At 35.6% G+C, this 25,164-nt stretch overlaps 1 protein-coding gene across 1 annotated transcript in view; it reads right to left on the bottom strand.

The window, feature by feature from the left end:
• Positions 1 to 25,164, bottom strand: part of ZNF804A (zinc finger protein 804A) — a 299,120-nt gene that overhangs the window by 23,479 nt on the left and 250,477 nt on the right. The window contains exon 2 of the mRNA XM_049887611.1: positions 13,220 to 13,363. Within this exon, the coding sequence (XP_049743568.1) occupies positions 13,220 to 13,363 (144 nt within the window). The remainder of the gene's footprint in view (positions 1 to 13,219; positions 13,364 to 25,164) is intronic.

Raw genomic sequence — 25,164 nt, 5'->3', positions numbered from 1 at the left:
TCACCATGTTCTAACATCAGAGAGTATAATTATAATAAAGAAACCAAATGTATATAAATGCACTGAGGAAATGATTGTCATTAAGAAGAATTCTCCTTTGTCAAAGCTATTCCAGAGATACTAATCACTCATAGCATTATCAACTTTAAATTAGAAAGGAGGCAAATATTTGTATTCCTGGATAAAAGAGGAATAAACATAAATATATACATTTATCTCCTTTTTCTCTGTTCCTAGCATTCCTTGAAGCATTGTTGTTTGTTTGTAGAAATACAGACTTAATTTGTGTTTACCCAAGTTATCCACATCAATACAGTTATGTTTAAAATACTAGCTCACAACTCCTCACTGTTAGCTCACCCTATCCATTCTACAGTCTTTTTTTTTTTTTTATCTTATTCATAATCAAATCTGACATAATTTAGAATATTCTGGCAATTTTGTAAGAGTTCCATCATTGTGACAGATTAAAACTAAAAATAAATGTTGGTATTATTAATAAAGAAAGGCTTACTGGTAAAACATGTTGCTGGGTGAAAATTTTCTACATGTTATGCCACAAATGTGAAAAGACAATTCTGCTTCTTTATTGTTTAAGTAAATCCATCTACCTAAGAAATCACTTACTGAGTTGTTGTTGTTACATGTCATTGAGTCCGTTCCGACTCATAGCTACCCTATGAATAACAGAAGGAAACACTGCCCTGCCCCGTGCCATCCTCACAATAGTTTCTATTTGAGCCCATTGTTGCAGCCACTGTGTCAGTTCATCTGGTTGAAGGTCTTCCTCTTTTTCTCTGACCCTCTACCTTACCAAGCATGATGTCCTTCTTCAGGGACTGGTCCTTCTGATAACATATCTGACGAAGTCTCGCCATCCTGGCTTCTAAGGGGTATTCTGGCTGTACTTCTTCCAAGACAGATGTTTGTTCTTCTGGACCGTAAAACTTGTTGCTGTGGAGTCGATTCTGAATTATAGCGAACCCACAGGACACAGTAGAACTACCCTGTAAGGTTTCCAAGGAGTGGCTTGTTAATGGGAACTGCCAACCTTTTGGTTAGCAACCAAGTTCTGAACCAGTACACCACTAGGGCTCCATTCTTCTGGCAGTCCATAGTGTATGCAATATTCTTCACCAAAACCATAATCTGAAGTCATAAATTCTTCATGGCTCTTCCTTACTCACTGTTCAGCTTTTGCAGGCATATGAGACGATTGAAAATATCATGACTTTGGGCCAGGCAAACCTTAGTCCTCAAGGGTACATCGTTGATTTTTAACACTTTAAAAAGGTATTTTGCAGCAGTTATGCCCAATGTGATACTACCTTTGATTTCTTGACTGCTGCTTCCATGTGTGTTGATTGTGTATCCAAGTAAAATGAAACTCTTGGCGACTTCAATATTTTCTCCATTTATCATGATGTTGCTTATAGGTCCAGTTATGAGGATTTTTGTTTTCTTTATGTTGAGGTGTAATCCGTACTGAAGGCTATGGTCTTTGATCTTCTTAAGTGCTTCAAACCCTCTTCACTTTTAGTAAGGAAGGTTGTGTCATCTTCATATTGCAGGTTGTTAATGAATCTTCCTGCAATCCTGATGCCCTGTTCTTCCTACAGTCCAGCATCTTGGATTGTTTGGTCAACATACGGATTGAATAAGTATGGTGAAAGGATATAACTCTGACCCACAGCTTTCCTGATTTTAAATCATGCAGTATCCCCTTATTCTGTTGGAACAACTGACTCTTGTCTATGTACAGGTTCTACATAGCCATTCTTCACATTGTTAACCATAATTTGTTATGGTCCACACAGTCGAATGCCTTTGCATAGTCAATAAAACACAAGTAAATATCTTTCTGGTATTTTCTGTTTTCAGCTAAGATCCATCTGACATCAGCAATGATATCCCTCTTTCCACATCGTCTTCTGAATCTGACTTGAATTTCTGGCAATTCCCTGTGTATGTACTGCTGCAATCATTTTTCAATTATCTTCAGCAAAATTTACTTACATATGATATTGATGATATTGGTCAACAACTCCCACATTCATCTGGATCACCTTTCTTTGGAATGGGCCCAAAATGGATCTCTTACAGTGGTTGGCCAGGTAGCTGTCTTCCAAATTTCCTGGCATAGATAAGTGAGAGCTTCCAGCCTTGCATCCATTTGTTGAAACATCTCAACTGGCATTGCATCAATTCCTGGAGCCTTGTTTTTCACCAGTGCCTTCATTCATTGCACCTTGGACTTCTTCCTTCAGTACCATCGGTACTTGATCACATACTACCTTCTGAAATGATTGAATTTTATGGTGCAGTGAGTCTGTGTATTCCTTCCATCTTCTTTTGATGCTTCCTGTGTATTTCAATATTTTGCCTATGGGATCCTTCAGTATTGAAATTCGAGGCTTGAATTTTTTCTTCAGTTCTTTCAGCTTGAGAAATGCCAAGTGTGTTCTTCCCTTTTGGTTTTCTAACTTCAAGTCTTTGCATAGTTCGTTATAATATTTTACTTTGTCTTCTTGAGCCACCCTTTGGAATCTGTTCAGCTCTTTTACTTTACCATTTTTTCCATTCGCTTTAGCTACTCTGTGTTCAAGAGCAAATTTCAGAGTCTCTTCTGACATCCATTTTAGTATTTACTTTCTTTCCTGTCTTTTTAATGACTTTCTATTTTCTTCATGTATGATGTCCTTGATGTCATCCACAACTTATCTGGTCTTCAGTCATTAGTGTTCAATGCATCAAATCTATCCTTGAAATGGTTTTCAAAGTTCAGGTGGTATATACTCAAGGTCCTACTTTGGTTCTCATGGACTTGTTTTTATTCTCTTCAGCTTCAACTTGAACTTGCATATGATCAGTTGATGGTCTGTTTTGCAGTCAGCCCCTAGCCTTGTTCTGAGTAATGGTATTGAGTGTCCCCATCGTCTCTTTAAACAGACGTAGTTGATTTGATACTTACGTATTCCATCTGGCGAGGTCCACTCGTATAGTCACTTTTTCTGTTGTTGAAAAAGGTGTTTGCAGTGCAAAATTCTACCATGTGATCTCCAGCATAATTTCTATCACCAAGGCCATATTTTCCAACTACCAATCCTTATTTGTTTCGAACGTCCAAATTCCAATCACCAGTAATTATCAAGCATTTCGATTGCATGTTTGATTAATTTCAGACTGCATAAATTGGTAAAAATCTTAAATTTCTTCACCTTTGACATCATTGGTTGATATGTGAATTGAATAACAGTTGTATTAACAGGTCTTTGTTGTAGGCACATGGATAATATCCTATCACTTATAGGGTTGTACTTCTGGATAGATCTTGAAATGCTCTTTTTGTCTGTCAGTTAATACAGTGCCACTCCTCTTCAATTTGTCATTCCTGGCATAGTAGGTCATATGCTTATCCAATTCAAAGTGGCCAATATCAGTCTGTTGAGGCTCACTAATGCCTAGGATATTGATCTTTATGAGTTCCATTCCATTTTTGACAACTTGTAATTTTCCCAGATTTTTACTTTGCACAGTCTATGTTCTGATTATTAATGTATGTTTGCAACTGTTTCTTTTCATTTTGGGTCGTGCCACATCAGCTAATGAAGGTCCCAGAAGCTTTACTCCATCCACATCATTAAGATCAATTCTACTTTGAGGAGGCAGCTTTTTCCCAGTCATATTTTGAGTACCTTTCAACCTGAAAGGCTCATCTTCCAGCACTGTATCAGACAAGTTCTGCTGCTATTCGTAAGTTTTCACTGGCCAATTTTTTTTCCAAAGTAGATAGGTCTTCTTCCTAGTCTTAGTCTGGAAGCTCCGCTGAAACCTGTCTACCTGGGTGACAGTGCTGGTATTTGAAATACAGGTGGCATACCTTCCAACATCACAGCAACATGCAATCCACCACAGTATGGAGGAAGACAAACCAGTGAGTGGTGGCTTACAGGTAGTAGAAAATAAATAATATTTAAAATCATATTTAAATGGCCCACTAACTAATTGCAAGTCTTCAATTCCTATTCTCTTGACTCCTTTAAGTAATCTTAGTTTCTGAGGGTGTGGGGGATAATTTAGGAGAGGGCTTATATGTCTTTGTGGTAGCAGAGATCCATACATTTTTTTTTTTTTTTGTATTGTGCTTTCAGTGAAAGTTTACAATTCAAATCAATTTCTCATACAAAAACTTATACACACATTGTTATGTGACCCTAGTTGCTCTCCCTACAATGTGACATCCCAATCCTTCTCTCCACCCTGTATTTCCCATGTCCATTCAACCTGCTTCTGTCCCCCTCTGCCTTCTCATCTTGCCTTTGGACAGGAGCTGCCCACATAGTCTCATGTGTCCACTTGAGGCAAGAAGCCACTCCTCACCCTTATCATATTTTCTTATAGTCCAGTCCAATCCCTATCTAGAGAGTTGGCTTCTGGAATGGTTCCTGAGGGTCTGGGGGCCATGACCTCTGGAGGTCCTTCCAGTCTCAGACCATTAAGTCTGGTCTTTTTACAAGAATTTTTAAGAGAATTCTCTTGCTTCATCAGGGATTCTCTGTTGTATCCCCTGTCAGGGCAGTCGTTGGTGGTAGCTGGGCACCATTTAGTTCTTCTTGGTCTCAGGCTGATGGAGTGTCTGGTTTATGTGGCTCTTTCTGTCTCTAGGACTTATAATTACCTTGTGTCTTTGGTGTTCTTCATTCAGTTTTGCTCCGGGTAGGTTGAGACAAATTGATGCATCTTAGATGCCTGTTTGCTAGTGTTTAAGACCCCAGACACCACTCACCAAAGTAGGATGCAGAACATTATCTGAATACATTTTGTTATGCCAGTTGACCTAGATGTCCCCTGAAGCCATGGTTCCCAGACCCCCACCCCTGCTACTCTGGCCTTCGAAGTGTTTGGTTGTATTCAGGAAACTTCTTAGCTTTCAATTTAGTCCAGTTGTGCTGACTTCCCCTATATCGTGTGTTGTCTACCCCTTCACCTAAAATATTTCTTGTCTACTACTTAATTAGCAAATACCCCTCTCTCACATTCCCCACCCTCGTAACCATCAAAGAATATTTTCTTCTGTGTTTAAACTTTTTCTTGAGTTCTTTTAATAGTGGTCTCATACAATATTTGTCCTTTTGCAACTGACTAATTTCACTCAGCATAATGCCTTCCATATTCCTCCATGTTATGAGATATTTCATGGATTCATTGTTGTTCTTAATTGTGGCGTAGTATTCCGTTGTGTGAAAATACTATAATTTATTTATCCATTCATCTGTTGATGGGCACCTTGGTTACTTCTATCTTTTTGTTATTGAAAACAGTGCTGCAGTGAACATGGGTAAGCATATATCTGTTTGTGTGAGGGCTCTTATTTCTCTACGATATATTCCAGGGAGTGGTATTGCTGGATCATGTGGTAGTTCTATTTCTAGCTTCTCACCAGCAGTGTATAAGTGTTCCAGTCTCTCCACAACCTCTCCAACATTTATTATTTTGTGTTTTTTGGGTTAATGTCAGCCTTACTGGGGTGAGATGATATCTCATTGCAGTTTTGATTTGCATGTCTCTGATGGCTAATGATAGTGAGCATTTCCTCATGTATCTGTTAGCTGCCTGAATGTCTTCTTTGGTGAAGCCTGTTCATATCCTTTGCCCATTTTTTAATTGGGTTATTTGTCTTTTTGTTGTTGAGTTTTTGCAGTATCATGCAGATTTTAGAGATCAGAAGCTGATCAGATTTGACATAGCCAAAAAACTTTTTCCCAGTCTGTAGGTAATTTTTTTACTCTTTAGGTGAAGCCTTTGGATGAGCATAAGTGTTTGATTTTTAGGAGCTCCCAGTTTTCTAGGTCCTCTTCTGGTGTTTGTGCGTTGTTAGTAATGTTTTGTATACTGTTTATGCCATGTATTAGGGCTTCTAGTGCTCTCCCTATTTTTTCTTCCATGATTGTTTTCATTTCAGATTTTATATTTAGGTCTTTGATCCATTTGGAGTTAGTTTTAGTGAGAGCCATTCATTCTTGCTATGTAGTTCTTGGTTTCTCTATGCCCGGTCCTAATGCTGCCTCCATTTCCGAAGTCAGTGCCTGGTATGTCTGATTGTCTGTTTTTTTCTTGCTTTGGTTAAAACTTAGTAGCTCTCTTTTGGTAACTTAGATTCAGTCTCATGTAAGTTATCACTGGCATGGTAGTCATCTTTGAGTCCAGGAATACTATCAATCTGCTCATTGGCCCAGGTAGTCTACCTTCATCTCTTCCCTTTTCAAGGAAGAATGATCAGATCTCAAATCAGCTGCCTTCTAAGTCTCCCTGAGAGGACAAGGGGAATCTCTGGGCAGAACTGATGTCATATTTAAACAGAGAACATCCTCAGGAGGCTCCAATAAGCCTTGCTCCAGCAATGCTATTGCTTAAACACATTCTGCTGTCGAATTTATCTTAATATTGGCTGTGTTTCAAGGTGGTATGGAGAAGGCAAGCCAAAAGTCATTCTCTTTCCAGTATCCCTACTTTCTCCATTTATTTGAAACATGTCTCCTGCTCTCTGGGTCATTGTCTATGGAGGAGAAATCAGAACACACACGCTTAACTGCTTCTCATGCCACCTTCTTTTTTTTCTTACAATTTTTCTGAAACAGTAAGAATGGACTTTTGCTATTCATCTATATAATAAAAAAACCCAATTCCAAATAGAAGGGTGAAAATATGCCATCAGATTTCAAGTTAAACAGAATAATAAGCACATAGACCTTGGTATTTCTACCGTCAAAGGAGTTTTCAACCCTAGCCTTATGTAAGAGTCTTGTGGAAACCTTCTAACAAAATACCTGTACCAGACTCTGGGATTGCTACTTTTCAGAACTCCTCCTTGGGCTTCTAATATTCAGATAGAATCATTTTTGTCATTCTACACCATATCCACATTCTATCCTAGATGGCAAAAAGCCTGATAGCTCAGACGCTGTAGATTTCAGGAGAATCTTAAAATGTACTATGAGACAATAGGGAAAAAATTTAGGGTTTGGTGCTTGATATGATAAAAAGGAGGTAAGTATTTTGATTTTCAGGATGTTCAAAGACAAGTACTATTCCCAAATTCCTATGTTATGTTACTCTTAGATTTTATATTTTTTGATCATTTTCTTCTTAAAATTTTGATTTGATTAAAAATATTTCCCAGAAGCTGTCTTAATTTCTTTAAAAGAAGTATAAATAAATCTACAAATAAACTATTTCCCAAAACAGGTATACTCTCAAAAATAAAAATATATATATTAAATTATTATCATTAACATAAACCAAACCAACCATTGTCGTTGAGTTGATTTCAACTCATAGCAACCTGTAGGACAGAGAAATGCCCCATGGAGTTTCCAAGGAGTGGCTGGTGGATTGGAACTGCTGATCTTTTGGTTAGCAGCGAAATTCTTAACCACTATGCCATGAATAAAATAATAAAATAAAGGCACACATTATCATTTACAGTACCAACTGAATCAGCATGTAATGTACCAAAAAACCTAAACCCATTACCATCAAGTCCATTCCCACTCATAGCGACTGTACAGGACAGAGTAGACCTGCCCAGTAGGGTTTCTACGGCACAGCTGATAGATTCAAATTGCCAGCCTTTTGGTTAGCAGTCAAATGTTTAATCACTGTGCCAGCAGGGCTCCATGTAACATACGGGGAACAAATATTTTATATACCGCCAAGATAAATAATTGTTACAAAAAAATACATATACATCACTTTGACTCAAAATAGTTTCCTTACAGTTTTTGTTTGTTTGTTTTCAAAACAAAAAAAAAGTTTTAGTGGAAACAAACACAAAGGGGTGGAGAGGATACGTTTTATTGGCTTATAATGCTTAATTGACATTTATAAACTGAAGTCTCTAAAATTAGGTGTGTTTCTCTACTGTAATCTTTTTTTTTTTTTAACCTATTTTTTGGCATGTTATATTTAGTAACCTAGGGGAGAAATGTTTCTTCTCAGTTCTAGCTTTTTTATTTTTTTTCTCTCTCTTCAACATTGATTGATTTAATACACAGCCATCAGCCTTATAGATAATGAAAGATGGAAGGGAAGAAGACTTGAACAGCATTTCTGAGGGTTTACAAAAATGGAATGAGTTCAGATACTAGAACTGATTTTTCTTTTCAGAGGCTGGCTCAGACTCAAGAATTTAAAAAAAACCTCAATTTAATTCTATTCAAGTCATAGCTTTAAATAGTGAATGTCATAACAGGGTGATTATGGTCTGTGCATGTGTGTGTGTGCACACATGTCTGTGGGTGGGTGGAGGCTCTGCAGGAAGAAACTGTATGTTTTTCTTTGTTTCTATCCTCAAATTTCTCAAAAAAAAAAATCTTTCTGAAAAACTACAATTAGATTGAAGTATACACTACAAGTAAAATCCCAGGGAAGATTTATGCAGTGGATTGAATTGTTTGTTTTACCTGTATCTTTTACTCTTTAATCAATGTTTAAATATTTTTTGCAGATGAATATTTATACCAAATATGAAGAAGTGATGCCTTCCTCCACTATCAATCAGTGAACAGCAGCTTAAATTATGAGGAAATATCCAAAATTGGGAATGAAATTACTCCATTTCTATAGCAGTACAAGTCCCTGTAGGAACAACAAAATTCCAACAACCCAACCTGACCTTGACTTCCTCTATGGCAGAACAAACAGCAAGCCACAAGGAACTGAATCCTGACGTGCTGGGTGAAGGTCACTTCAATGTCTTTTGAGAGGTATTTCAGCCACACTGATGCTGCTAAAGCAAAAAATCAAGATGTTTGAGGGGCAGCAGCAATAGGGCAATCATTCCCTTTTCTATCTCTTCATAGCATCAGTATGACAAATCTCTTATGGTGAAAATAACCTGAAAGGCCCATAGGCTGCCAGATGAGAGAACAGACACAGCATGGCTTTACTTTAAGGGCAAATGAACAAGTGAAATGATTTAGAGAAAACTCTGTCTACCTCATGTTGAAAAATCCTCACTTTTGTTTTGTAATCTCAATGACTAGAATTCAGACTGACATAAATTCACTGGAAACTCTTAATCATCCTCTTTTCATGTGAGAGAACCACTTTACAAATGTGGAATTGAAAATTAAATACACATTTGATTATTTATGATGAACATAGGCCTAAATTATACATTACAGTTAATGATTTTGAATTCTCAACTTTTAGAGCCAGGAAGGCCAATGAAAGTCATCCAGTCTAAATTCTGTTTGTAGATGGAGAAACAGAGCCCTGGGAAAGCTACGATAAAAAGCTATGGACATAAAGCAGTTAGTGATGGAGCCAGTTGGAAGTACTCAGGTTTCCTGATTCTGCAAATGCATTCGCTACACACACAACTGTATGTTTATATAGTTTCCTCAAAACAAAATTCCAGAGTTTTGGTAAATATACAACTAGTACAAAGAGTCAGGCTTACTAGGTCATTTCCTATAAACTTCTATCTTCTTTAGATGTCTCAAAAAATGTTACTGTTTGGAATAAATATACCTATTATTACCATAAAAGTCCCGTTGCTGTCAAGTTGATTCTGACTCGTCGTGACCCTATCAGACAGAGTAGCACTGCCTCATAGGGTTTCCAAGGAGTAACTGGTGGGCTTGAACTGCTGACCTTTTGGTTAGCAGCCAAGCTATTAACCACTGTGCTAGCAGGGCTCCATTATTACTATTTACTATCTAATAAGACACTACTAACAACATTAATAGTTAAACTTGGAAAATAGGAAAAAGTGAGATGGTCCCAGGGGTGTTGGGATGTGTACCAAAAAAAAACCAAACCCATTGCTGTTGAGCTGATTCTGACTCATAGCAACCCTGTAGGACAGAGTAGAACTGCCCCATAGAGTTTCCAAGGAGTGCCTGGTGGATTCAAACTGCTGACCTTTTAGTTAGCAGACGGTAGTACATAACTACTAAGCCAGTAGGGTTTCCTTAAAATACTGTGTTTACTGTCATACAAAAACTATTTCTTAATTTTTTAAAATAATAATATATAGCTGTGTTGCAACAATGAGCTTAAGGATAACAACGATTGTAAGAATGGCGCAGGACTGGGCAGTGTTTCGTTCTGTTGTGCACCTAATAGTAACATACTGCTTAAAAAAATGATTTGCACTTAAACTGTCACATATCTGCCTAAAATGAAATTTTTTGTGTGTTATTAAAAACTTGTGTTTCTCTGGGCTTTGAATAAATCATACTATAAACTTATAAGTGTGACAGAATGATTTGTGAACTTTTTGCATTTATAAGAGGCCAGTGTGATCCAATGATAATACAACAGAAAGAGCAATAGAAATGTTCTGCTACTTTTTAATTATTTTTGTGTGAAAAATTTTATTCTGAATCTGAGTGAAGCTTAACAAAATGAAACTTGAAACAAGATTAAATTGATAATTATAAAGTGAGAGAAATGGTTTATTTAAAAAAGAAAAAAAAAGATGATGAAGTGTTTGAATGGGACATGAAAGAGTATTAAGTAGTGTCAATTTTAATTCTCCATTATCACTGAATTACTACTTAATTGCAATTAACACAGTTTCTATAACTATGATATAATAATTCCAAAGCTTTTGAGATCATAATATTTGATTGACCATTATATTTCCTTTTTTAACAATTTACTACATACTATTTTTTTATTTGATACATAAAAAAAAAAAAAAACCAAAGGGTCGGCAGTTTGAATCCGCCAGGTGCTCCTTGGAAAGGAAATCATATAAAGAATTATAATAAATTGAATAATCCTGATACTACTGTTCAGCTTAAGTATTGGAACATTGTTAGTATCACTTCATCTGCTCACATGATCCTTTGGTATCCCATCACCCTCCTGTACTCCTAGAAGTAACCATTGTCCTGAATTTTGTATTTATTGTTTTCCATTTTACAAAAAAGGAATTGATCACATATGCTTATATCATTTAAAACAATAATAGCATTGTTTTGTTTATTTTGAACATTACAGAAAGTGTGTAGTCTTTTGCAAATTTTTGTTCACTGAATATTGTATTTCTATGATTCTTTCATGGTATGTGTACTTATAGTTAGTTTATTTCACTGCAGAATTATTTTGCATTTTGTAAATATATCACAATTTATTTATGAATTTTGTTTTCCATAGATATTAGCATTAATAACAAGCTTTGTTTTGTTTTAATTAACAATGCTTTAATGGACAGTCTTGTAAATGTCTCCTGGAGTACATGTGCAAAATTTTCTTTAGGACAATGAAAACTTCAGTGTGCACGAGAATTACCTGGAAGACTTATTACAACACAGATCAGGGGGTCCCCCAACCCCAGAGTTTCTGATTCAGTAGATTTGGGGAGAAGTTCAAGAATTTGTTTCCTAACAAATCCCCAAGTGATGCTGATCCTACTGAAAAATTAAATTGAGAATTTTGCTAGAAGGTATATACTTAACAATGAAATTGTGGCCCTCTGATATACAAATTCATAAGATTATTTTCCTGAGTTGCCAAATCAATTCATACTTCTACAAATGATGTGTAAAATTTTACAATTATCCATATCATTATCACTTTGTATTAACAAGTTTATTTTGTCTAATCTAGGGGTATAAAATTATCGCTCAATTATGACTAATTTTTTAAATATATTTTACGGACCTTAGTGTTTCCAATTTTGTAATCATCTCTTAATTTTTTTGTCCAGTTCCATTCAACTTTTTATTGTTAGGTATGAATTGAGACTATGTAAAAAACAATATTGGTGGTCATTGCCTGTGGACTACCAAAAGCAGTGATAGAAAATAACCAATATATAGCAGTCAGAATACTGTTGGTGTTAGATGCCATGGGATTGATTCTGACTCATAGTGATTCTATGTACAACAAAACTAAACACTTCCCAGTCCTGTTCCATCCTCACTGTCCTTGCTATGCTTGAGCCCATCATGGCAGCTACTGTGTCAATCCGTCTTATTGAGGGTCTTCCTCTCTTTTGCTGTACCTCTACAAGCATGATGTCCTTTTCGACTAGTCCCTCCTGATGATGTGTCCAAAGTACGTGAGAAAAAGTCTTGCCATCTTCCTTACTAAGGAGCATTCTGGCTGTACTTCTTCCAAGACAGATTTATTTGTTCTTTTGGCAGACCGTAGTATATTCAATATTCTTCACCAACACCATAATTCAAAGGCATCAAATTCTTCTTCGGTCTTCCTTATCCATTCAATTTAGTATACATTATTTAGGGATACCATGTTAATGAAGGGTAACTTTCTCCTTATCACAGACTACCAAGAATAGTTCCTTTGTTATGGAAGAATAGATGACTGACAACAAAATAGATCAGATTTAACTGGTTCACAAGCACTTATTGTAATTTTTATTCTCCTACTCTTTCTTACCTATGCTAAATAATTATAATAGTAATGGAAATTAGTGCATGTTCATGTGTTTAAAACTCCATTTTTTATTATTATCAAAAGGAATACTCTAAATGGTATTTGTGGGTGATAGCTAAAATAGAAAATGATTTTAAATTGATGACAACTGAAACTGCTATAGCATATCAAATTAGCTAAATAATAGATGAAGTTGCATTGATAAGTACAAGGCATATAATGAAGTTTATCATTAACTTCAAACATCACTATTTTAAATGCATCATTACACACAGTGTTGAAAAAAATCAATCGGATTTACAACTGATAGAGAAATAAAAATAATGTTAAACTAAATCATACCTATATTGAATCCTTATTTCTCAATGACAGTGGGTCATTTTTAGTATACAAAAATCTTCCTTTTTAAAAATGGTTAACTATGAAATGCTTTCTATAAAGAACTATGTATAAAATACATTTACATTTCATCAATGTAATTACTTGATTAAAATACTTACACATAATAAATTTGGGGACATTGAGAAAGTCATCAACTGTAGAATATTGTTTTCAAGATACTGTCAATCACACACAAAAAAATTGAATGGTATTTCTTCCTGTTGCCTATTTTTTTCAGACTTTGCTTTTGGTGCTCTTTAAAAAATACCTTTGGCTACAAATCATGTAATCGTTACTCCAGAATTACTTCTTTAAAATTTTTATGTCAAAAAACTAATAAATAAAAAATGTGATGCTATAAGCCTACACAATTCAAGTTGCTATAAAAAATCAGAATTTGAAGATAGCTTTGGATATCTCTTACCTGCTTGTGAGCATGGTCATAAGAATTAATGTGATTGTCAAATTCTTGATGCTTGTAGTACTGCTTATCACAGAGTTCACAATAGAAATTGGCCTTTAGGTCTTCCAGAGCTTTTGCTATGGTATTTTCCTTCTCAGCATAGTCCTAAAAAATAAAATTTCAAAGAAGGAATCAATTAGCTCTCCACTGAGTGCACGTTGTTCTTACAGTTGTCAACTTCAGTATAATAATTACAGTTATAAACAGAATATAACAAAAGAAAAAAATGAAATAGCAACAAACTCAAAATAGAATGAATTATGAGTTCATGAAAATAAATGATTAATAAAAGAAGTCAAAATAAAGGAAAAGTAATGGAAAAAATGTAGAAGTACAGAGAAGAAAAGGAAATCATAGAAAAATAGAAAAGCCCTTGATTGAATAAATTCTTACCCTATTAGAACACAGAACAAATGAAAATCATATGACTATGTCAATCCAACCATGTATTTCTGGCAATGGCTTAGTTAAAGCAAAACTTCAGTTCTGAACAACATCTAAAATGTGTCCTGTTTGAAGAAGTCTATATTGATGCATAAATAGTCAAGTTTGTATTTTGGTTTGTTTGCCTCCTTACATATCTCTATAGTACCTTATTAATCACCACAACTAGATTTCATTTGACTAAATGTTTTCATCTTGATCCAAATCAATTTAGGCTACTCTTTAAAATATCATCTGGTCTTTGAAAAATGGCAGACTTCTATGTCATTTGCTAAACTGAAAGATTATAAACTCTATAAATTGAAAAGGTTATAAACTCTATAAACAGATTGTTTTCATTATGTTCACAGTAAATAAACATGACTAAGTCTTTGCTATACAATCAAACCCCTGAAAAGATGAAAAATGTAGGCAGTCATCATGAGCTTTTATTTATAAAGCATAAAATGGCAAAATGTTGACTGTAGCTTCTAGGTGTTCTTAAATCTAAATGTATTTAGAATTTTATGCCTCCTACAATGCAAAAAAAAAATTTTTTTTTTTTTACAATGCACAGCAGAAATAAATACGGTTTACATGCTGAAATATGGCTCGATTCTTTCACTGAAGAGCTGATATGAAGAAGACCTAAACGTCAGTCCTGACTAGAGAATATATGTTTCTAACCTACAGATTCTCTTATACTCAACTCCTGTAAATTCAAAATAACTATGGTTCCAAGCCTCCTATGTGCTTCTGTAAGACACTCTCTTAGCCACTAAGATGTTGAGAGGCAATGACATAGTCCCTGTTCTCAGAGACTAAACAGGATAGAAAGGACTCATAGTTTGAATTTTCAAATTGCTTGCACAAAATTTAAAAGTGGTTTACAGATTGTCATTTAATCGGTGGCTCTCTCTTTGATGTATGGTACTATATATTTATACATACATCATATATAACAAATTTCATCCTGATATGGGTGTTACATCTTGTAGTAATCTATAAATACATTTCCCATAATCTATAAATACATAGCTGACCTCACTTTAAGGAGAGAAATCCATTATTATGTTTTATTAACTTTATGAACTATGTAGCTGGCAGGAGATGATAAACTGCAAGCTCATTTAAATTGTTTATTTATGATACCATAAATTTCAATAATTAAATTACCATTTCTCATCAGATTTGTGACCTATTCTCTATTAATCTTTTTGATTGCCTTTGTTATGTTAAAAAAAAAGTTTATAAAGTTAAAATGAGTCATGTATATCTAAACTGCCCACAGAATTATTACTAGAATCTTCAGAATAATACTTTGTGGATTAGCCAATTTAAATGAAACAAAAATCAATTACTATGATTTCATGGTTAAAGTGTGCGAAGTAGAGATAAAATTCCAATTAATATAGACGTTATAATGGTATTACTTTTTGGTTTGAAAGTTGAATTAGCTCTCAGAACAATCTTCTAGAACTAACAACTTTTTTTTTTTTTTTGCCAGCTAGTTGATTCATCTCGATAATTACATTACGCTAAAGCTATTTCTTCTCTCTGGATATTTGATTATGTCTTGTTATGCTGTAATTTTTTTCTACCTAAGACTGATATTCCTTCAGAGAAGAAATAGTTTCCTGCTTTCTCTGTCTACAAAAGTGCGAAAATTTCAAGTACCTTAAACTGAGATTCATAGGTAAATTGCATTCTTTAAAAATATCAGCCTCAGACAATATTTGAAGAGAAAAAGAGTAATTTAATAATAATCATTGCTAACATTTATCCTGTATTTGTTTTTGGTCAGGCACTGATTAAGAGTTTGTATATATTTACTCAGAAACCCTGGTGGCATAGTGGTTAAGTGCTACGGCTGCTAACCAAAGGGTCAGCAGTTCTAATCCGCCAGGCGCTCCTTGGAAACTTGGTGGGGCAGTTCTACTCCGTCCTATAGAGTCGCTATGGGTTGTTTTTTTTTTTTTATGTATACTTTTATATATATACTTACTCACTTAATCCTGACTAAAATTATATAGATACATATTTTCTACATTTCCTTGTTTTTTTGTTATAGTGTGCCATTTAGTCGATTCGGACTCCTAGTAACCCTACAGGACAGAGTAGAACTGCCCCACAGGGTTCCTAGGCTGCAGTCTTTATGGGCACAAATCAGCAGGTCTTTTCTCCTGTGGAGTGGCTGGTAAATCTGAACCACCAACTTTTCAGTTAGCAGCTGAGTGCTTAACCGTTGCACCACCAGGACACCTTTTCCTTAATTCACTAGTGAGAATACTAAGGCACAGGGAAGCTAAATAACTAACTCAAAGATATATAACAAGTTAATGTGTAGCCCATATTAGAACTCAAATAATCTGGCCCAGAGCATTTAATTAATTTTAAAAATTGTAAGCACATTAAAAAAGTAGAATAATTTAATAATGCCCATGTATCCATCACTCAGCTTCAATAATTATCAACTCATGGTCAACCTTGTTTCATTTTATCCTACCCCATTTAATACCCCTTCCTCTGCCCCAGAAAATTTTTAACAAAACTTCCAACTTCATATAATTTCCCATTTCAGTATATATCTCTAAAATTGATTTTTTTTATTATAATCACAAAGCCATTATCCAACCTAAAAAAAAAACAACAACAAAAAAAAAAAATCTCTTAATATCATAAAATATCCAGCTGGTGTGATTAAATATCTCCAGTTTAGCCTGTGATGAAAATAATTTGTTCAAAACAGGATTTAAATTAAGTTCATACTTTACCATCATCTGATTTTTAGTTCAAGCTCTTTTATTATATAGGTCTCCCCTTTCTTACTTTTATTCCTCATTGCAATTTATTTGCCAGAATGTTTTTTTAAGTATACTTCATTTAAAAAAAAAATTAGAACTGTAAAAAGTTACAAGAACATATGACAATGAACTCTTGCATGATCTTAAATAAAATCATTGTTAATATTTGACACATTTGTTCTCTGTGTATGTGTGCGTCCTACCTTTATCTCTATCTCTCTCTCTGTCTCTGTGTCTATCTTTGTCTCTGTCCCTGTCCCTATCTCCTTCTAAGAAATTAAAAGAAACATAACATGGCCAAAGCTAAGGTTGCAGAAAGTAGCATTATATTTGAGGACCAGAACTTTCAACTTGATTTGAACTGAAGTGAAGACTCAAGGTTACATTCTGGAAAATGTTAACAGGATAGAAGGACTTAGTTACTGAACGTATGTTGTCAGGTAAATGAGTTATATGCATCATCATTGATTAGACATTAAAAAAATCAGCCCAAGTTAGGCTGACCTGGCCCATGACCCCTGTCCTTCATTGAGGACAATATTGAAAGAGGCATTGATTGAGATTATAAAGCACAGTAACACATATTCCGGACAGCCATCCTACAGTAAAAAAAAAAAAAAAGTAGAAGGTAAGAAATACACTTGATTAAGATGAAAAAGGAGGACAACCGTTCATATATCTTCAACCAAAAAATTTCCACCTCTATCTGGGAAAGCCGTTCAGCTGCATAGGGCTTCTGTAGTGCCTCACTTAGAGTGATGCCAGGAAGTGAAGAATGGATCCCAAGATGACTTCTGAGGAATATAGAAGGTATAGCTAAGGATGGGCTCAAAAAGTCACAATTTTATCAAATGTCATAGATGTACTAAAAATAATTATATTCAGAAAATGTTCATTTAAATGTGAGATTCAACAGAAAGAACTGAAGAAAAAAATTCAAGCCTCGAGTTGCAATAGTGAAGGATTCCATGGGGAAAATATTAAATGACGCAAGAAGCATCAAAAGAAGATGGAAGGAATACACAGAGTCATTATACCAAAAAGAATTAGTCGATATTCAACCATTTCAAGAGGTGGCATATGATCAGGAACTGATGGTACTGAAGGAAGAAGTCTAAGCTGCTCTGAAGGCATTGGCGAAAAACAAGGCTCCAGGAATTGATGGAATATCAATTGAGATGTTTCAACAAACAGATGCAACGCTGGAGGTGCTCACTTATCTATGCCAAGAAATATGGAAGACAGCTTCCTGGCCAACTGACTGGAAGAGATCCATATTTATGCCTATTCCCAAGAAAGGTGATCCAACTGACTGTGGAAATTATAGAACAATAGCATTAATACCACACGCAAGCAAAGTTTTGCTGAAGATCATTCAAAAATGGCTGTAGCAGTATATTGATAGGGAACTGCCAGAAATTCAGGTCGGTTTCAGAAGAGGACGTGGAACCAGGGATATCATTGCTGACGTCAGATGGATCCTGGCTGAAAGCAGAGAATACCAGAAGGATGCTTACCTGTGTTTTATTGACTATCCAAAGGCATTCGACTGTGTGGATCATAAGAAACTATGGATAACACTGCGAAGAATGGGAATTCCAGAACACTTAATTGTGCTCAAGAGGAACCTTTACATAGATCAAGAGGCAGTTGTTTGGACAGAACAAGGGGATACTGATTGGTTTAAAGTCAGGAAAGGTGTGCTTAAGGGTTGTATTCTTTCACCATACTTATGCAATCTGTATGCTGAACAAATAACACAAGAAGCTGGACTATATGAAGAAGAACAGGGCATCAGGATTGGAGGAAGACTCATTAACGACCTGCGTTATGCAGATGACACAACCTTGCTTGCTGAAAGTGAAGAGGAGTTGGAGCACTTCCTAATGAAGATCCAGCCTTCAGTATGGATTGCACCTCAACATAAAGTAAACAAAAATCCTCACAACTGGACCAATGAGCAAAATCATGATAAATGGAGAAAAGACTGAAGTTGTCAAGGATTTTATTTTACTTGGATCCACAATCAACAGCCATGGAAGCAGCAGTCAAGAAATCAAAAGATGCATTGCTTTGGGTAAATCTGCTGCAAAGGACCTCTTCAAAGTGTTGAAGAGCAAAAATGTTACCCTGAAGACTAAGGTGCGCCTGACCCAAGCCATGGTATTTTCAGTCACATCACATGCATGTGAAAGCTGGACAATGAATAAGGAAGATCAAAGAAGAGTTGATGCCTTTGAATTGTGGTGTTGGCGAAGAATATTGAATATACCATGGACTGCCAAAAGAACGAACAAATCTGTCTTGGAAGAAGTGTGGCCCGAATGCTCCTTAGAGGCAAGGATGGCAAGACTGTGTCTTACATACTTTGGACATATTGTCAGGAGGGATCAGTCCCTGGAGAAGGACATCATGCTTGGCAGAGTACAGGGTCAACGGAAAAGAGGAAGACCCTCAACGAGGTGGATTGACAAAGTGGCTGCAACGATGAGCTCAAGCATAACAATTGTAAGGATGGCTCAGGACCGGGCAGTGTTTCGTTCTGTTGTGTGTAGGGCCACTATGAGTTGGAAGTGACTCGACGGCACCTAACAACAACAACGACACATCATCATCATCAAAGATGAAGGCAGAGATTGAATACTGGAAAGGCTGTGTTTTGAATACAATATCTCCATGGATATCCCTGGTGAGCCAAATTGAGTACAACCTACTGGAAAGAAAGAATTATAATTTAATGCCCACATTTCCTGAAATTGGAGCAAGTAAATTTGTTTCTTGATAATGTCTTTCAGAATTAGTTTCAAGGCAAGAGGATTCAGTTAAAAGGTTGTGTCCACTTCTCTTCTGTGATTAGCTGATAACAAATCGTTGAAAAAACAGCATGGCTTTCTAACATGAAGACTCTCTGTTCATGTAAAAGAGAGATGTAACCTCAAATCTAATCTATCAGAGTATAGCCTTTCTCATGGTTATACTCTTCAAGATGGAGACATGTGGCATATTTTCCTCCATGACTCCTACAGGAAACCATAGCCTGTGACCAGTACTTGATAGACCCTAGTCACTATTTGATATTACTTTATATACTTGTTGGAACTTCTCACCACTATAAATTCAATGAAAGCAATCTCTCATAACTCTAAACTCCATGAAGCCAAGATCTTTATCTGCCTTGTTTATTGCCATATCCCCAATGCCTAAAGAAGTATTTATTTAAAAAAAAAAAAAGTTTAAAAAAATGTTCGATAAATGAATGCATAAGCTACAACTATATTTTTGGAGCTTGTATGCCTAATTTTTTTCTTTGTAGCCTGAACAGTATTTTTTGTGGTCTGCATTATTCAGTGAGGTAGAAAAACATTTTTCAGAATACCTGAAATGCACAATTTCTTTTCTACTGGGATTCAGCAGCTTAACACTTACAATCTTTGTATCTTATTACCTGAGCAACAACATTTAAAACATTTTAAACAATATTTTTTTCTAAAGGGTGATTTGAAAGACTGGGAATATAAATCATCACCCTTGAGTCTACATGCTGTTATGGCTCCCTGATTGGTTTACTTTGAAATGGAGAGAAGAAAGTATGCACCCAGTGGTATAAATATCTACCCTTCGTGATTAGCAAAAAGCACTTTCAGATATGTAAATATAAGGTAATTAATTCAGCATTGTTTTACATCCTAGAGACACAAATATGTATAAAATAATCTTTGTTTTTAATAATACCTCTTGTTGGAGAGGCATAAGATTTTTTTTCATTATGGTATTTATAAGTAATGTAATAATGATCTCTCAAGAAGGCTACGATAGGAGCACAGTGGTAATGCATGTACTTTTAGCTGAAAGAATCAAGGGAGACTTTCTAAGTGATGCCTGATTCATTGAAAATCACCATTGAAAAGGTGTCAGGAGGTGCAAGAACTGTGTGATGGATATTATATTTCAGATAAAATTAGTAGTATGTATAAACCAACATAACCTCTTGGTTAGCAGCCGTAGCACTAAACTACTACGCCACCAGGGTTTCCAAAACAACATAAAACAAAAATCCTCACAACTGGACCAGTGAGCAATATCATGTTAAATGGAGAAAAGACTGAAGTTGTCAAGGATTTCATTTTACTTGGATCCACAATCAGCAGCCATGGAAGCAGCAGTCAAGAAATCAAAAGACAGATTGCATTGGGTAAATCTGCTGCAAAGGACCTCTTTAAAGTTGTTGAAGAGCAAAGATGTCACCTTGAAGACTAAGGCGTGCCTGACCCAAGCCGTGGTATTTTCAATCACATCATATGCATGTGAAAGCTGGACAATGAATAAGGAGGACCAAAGAAGAATTGACGCCTTTGAATTGTGGTGTTGGCTAAGAATATTGAATATACCATGGACTGCCAACAGAACGAACAAATCTGTCTTGGAAGAAGTATAACCAGAATGCTCCTTAGAAGCAAGGATGGCGAGACTGCGTCTTACATACTTTGGACATGTTGTCAGGAGGGATCAGTCTCTGGAGAAGGACATCATGCTTGGCAGAGTACAGGGTCAGTGGAAAACAGGAAGACCTCAACGAGGTGGATTGACACAGTGGTTACAACAATGAGCTCAAGCATAACAATGATAGTAGAGATGGCTCAGGACCGCGCAGTGTTTCATTCTGTTGTGCATAAGTTCACTGTGAGTCAGAACCAACTTGACGGCACCTAACAACAACAACAACATGTATAAACCAAAAACAAAAAACTGGTTGCCATCAAGTCGATTCTGACTGCTAGCAATCCTATACAAAACCCAGTGCCATCAAGTCGATTCTGACTTATAGCGACCCGATAGGACAGAGTAGAACTGCCCCATAGAGTTTCCAAGGTGCACCTGGTGGCTTTGAACTGCCAACCTTTTGGTTAACAGCTGTAGCAGTTAACCACTATACCAGCAGTATGTATAGAACCATGAAATATTAAACTTTTAATTAAAATATTAAATTCTACAAGCCATTTGGTATGGTTGGAGAATTTGGTGCATTTCCCTAATGGAGTGAGGAACTGTTGGTGGTGGCAGGGATAGAAAATTAAGGTAGAGGTAAGATTATGAAGATGTCTCTATCTATGCTAAGAAGCCCGAATGTTTATAAAAGCTGACTAAAAAGTCAGCAACTGTTACAAGCAAAGAAAGTAGCTGATTAGAGTTGTGTTTTAGGAAAATAGTTATGACTACAGAATGGAGAATGAAATAGGGATGTAGTTAGAACTGGAAGTAAAAAGGCTAATTAGGATTATATTTTCCAGAAGGATAGGAAAAGGTAAACTTCTTAATAAAAAGAGCAGCAACCAGGACAAAGAAGATGGGAAGGCATTTTGAGATCTGAGAGCACCACAGGAAGTTGTGGTTGATAAAAAGGATACCAGAGAGAAGGGTAGCATGTGAGTAATGGGGGAAGAATTCCAGGTTTTTCTACAGTGATGAGTGATTTGGAAGCAAGAAAGTGGATCTACTGTTCTGAGTACTTGCCTTTAAAAGAGAAATAAAAATTTGGGGCAGTAACTTCTCCTTCTGGGATGCCTACCCTTTTAAATCTATAAAATTGTTCTTGATTAGTATATTAAGACTTAAATTTCTTAGAGCTTAGATATGAATTATTTAATATTTTTTTACTCTTAGATCTAATTTCATTCAATTACAATGTTTTACTATAAATCAAGTCTTTTACTGTTAGCTCTTTTAAACACAGCATAAGATGAATTTAAAAGTTAAAAACCATTATTTTGGTATCATGGAGTAATAAACTCCACATACCCTAAGGTTTTCCAATAAAGCTTCTTATGTCCATTCAATAAAAATATTTTTTTCCCTTTAGCAGTAGCTGTTTAGGGTTCCTGTAGCAACTGGGACTGTACTGGTCCATGACTCAATATAATGAGGAATCTTTGGAGTCCTTAGAGTCCAAAGAGTTTTATGGATTCTTTTGGAGTAGATGAGAAACTTTGTGTATTTTTAATATTGCATTTTGCAAAGGAAAAGAGTAGCACGTTTTACATATTTGTTAGAAGTTACATAACTCAAAAAGATGATCACAGGAAAAAAGGATCTAAGAATCACTATATAAATTGTATATACTTATATAAGATAAACCAAAGAAAAAAAATGCATTGCCATTGAGTCAATTCTGCCTTATAATGACCCTATACATATAATATAGGTATATATATGCAAAGACTTGGTGGCATAGTAATTAAAGAGTTCGTCTTCTAACCTAAAGGTTGGTGGTTCAAACCCACTGCTGTTCCATGGGAAAAAGGTGTGGCAGTTTGCTTCCATAAAGAGTTATAGACTTGGAAACCGTATGTGGCAGTTCTACTCTAACTTATATGGTTGCTATGAGTCAGACTCAACTCAACAGCAATGGGATAATATATGTATAACATATATATATATATACATGTATATGTACATATATACTATTAAAGTGACAAATGTAGATTCCCAGAAGGAAAAGATGGATTGCAAATTAATTTTAGACTAGTTCCTCTGCTTCTTAAACTCATATAAATATATATTTTATATATATATATATACACACACACACACGCATAGATACATTTTCATTCCTTGGCTACCAACTAAAATTGTCTCACTGAGAACAAAATAAGGTAAAATAATAGTCCCCAAAATTTTTAGCTTTTAAGCATTTTTAGAAAATATTTTCTCAAAAAGCAAGCATGACACTATAGGTGTCACATTACAGGGGTTCCCAGACACCTTATAAAGATCATAATGCAACCAGAACTTCCAAAATAAGAGGAACAATATATGGGGACCTGCTGTCCCTGCTATTAGTGCCAGCAGGCTCTGCCTCTGGGGTTAATTCTGCTTTGTCTTGAATTCCAAATGCGTGTGATAGAGTGTGCAGCTGATATGCTGTTAGCACAGCAGGGAAGCCCCATTTGGAAATAATCATATGTTTCAGGTATCCAAAAGAAAAAGGATATTTTGAAAAGAGAAGGATTTTGACTTTAAAAAATTACAACTACAATTTGGATGGAGAAGACACAATGAGGAAGGAAAGGCCATTACCATTTATTGATTGCCACAAATGAGCATTACACTCAAATTATCTCAGTCCTGATAATATTAACACTCAGGTGAATATTTTAGCCCCATTTTACATATGATGAAAAAAAAACCAAATGGGGAAGGATAGTTTGTCCAAAATCTTACACTGTGTAATGGTGCAGTCTGACTTTCATTTGGTTCTTGCTGAGCTACCTGCTAAACCTTTTTTTATTTTACCATCATGCATGACCTTGTTTTTTACTCAGAGGACTCAGAGTGGCTTAAAGAATTAACATAGCAAGAACATACTATCTACATCATGAATTTGAAAACGAATTAAAAATTTAAGAAAGAAGTACCTTCTGTTAAAACATAAATTTAATTAAAATAATTGTTCTTTTTGTTAGCTGCTGTCAAGTTAACTCCAACTCACAACAACCTTGGGTACCACAGAACTAAATGCTGCCCAGTCCTGAGTCATCCTTGTAATTGCCAACAAGTTTGAGTTCACCTTTGCTGCTATCGTGCCAATCTATCTCACCAAGGGTTTCCCTTGCCTTTGCTGGCCTGCTATTTCATCAAACTTTATATTCTTTTCTAGTGACTGATCTCTCCTGATGATATGTCCAAAGTAGTGAGTTAGATAGTGTTCTGTTGTAACCCACAGAGTTTTCATTGGCTAATTTTCAGAAGTAGATGACCAGGTTTTTTTTCTTTTTTCCTAGTCTGTTTTAGCCTGGAAACTGCTGAAATCAGTCCTTGCTGGTATTTGAAATACCAAAATGTGGCATAGCTTCCAGCATCATAGTAACATTCAAGTCACCACAGTATGACAAATTGACAGACTGACAGATTGTTGTTGTTGTTAGGTGCTGTCGAGTTGGTTCCAACTCTTAGTGATCCCAGGTACAACAGAATGAAACACTGCCCTGTCCTTATTCTTCCTTACAATTGTTGTTATGTTGAGCCCATTGTTGCAGCCACTGTGTCAGTCCATCTCATTGAGGGTCTCCCTCTTTTTGCTGACCCTCTACTTTACCAAGCATGGGTGCTGGTAATTAAATTTAGACATAGGATAGTATAAAATGCTTAATCCTGTCACTTAATTTAAATATATAATTGGTGTTTAGGCAGTATATTTAGGAAGATAACATTTTAAACGATAACATTTACATTTTTTTTTAACACTGTTTAAAGTATTCAGTGAACATAAAACCAAAACCAAATCCATTGTCATCAAGTCAGTTTCTACTCATAGCAACCCTATTGGACAGAGCAGAACTGCCCCATAGGGTTTCCAAGGAGCAGCTGGTGGATTCGTACTACCAATCTTTTGGTTTGCAGCCAAGCTCTTAACTTCTGTGCCATATATACCTAAAAAAATATGAAAATGGTATTTTGAATAACCTGATAAAGATGATTTAAGACTTCAGCAATTGATGCTCTGAAAGGTACAAGGACTGGAGAAGGCAATGACCATGGAACCAACACATAACCTTTAGCCTGAATGGATTCAATCATATCATCAAATAATGTTTTATATTCCAGTATTCAAATAAAAGGGGAAAAATTGTGAAAACTATGTTTCTAGTATATCCCATTACTAGGAAATATAATATGCATGCA

Source organism: Elephas maximus, chromosome 6 (assembly GCF_024166365.1).
Source record: "Elephas maximus indicus isolate mEleMax1 chromosome 6, mEleMax1 primary haplotype, whole genome shotgun sequence".
Taxonomy (NCBI): Eukaryota; Metazoa; Chordata; class Mammalia; order Proboscidea; family Elephantidae; genus Elephas; species Elephas maximus.
This window is presented reverse-complemented; position numbering and strand designations above follow the sequence as displayed.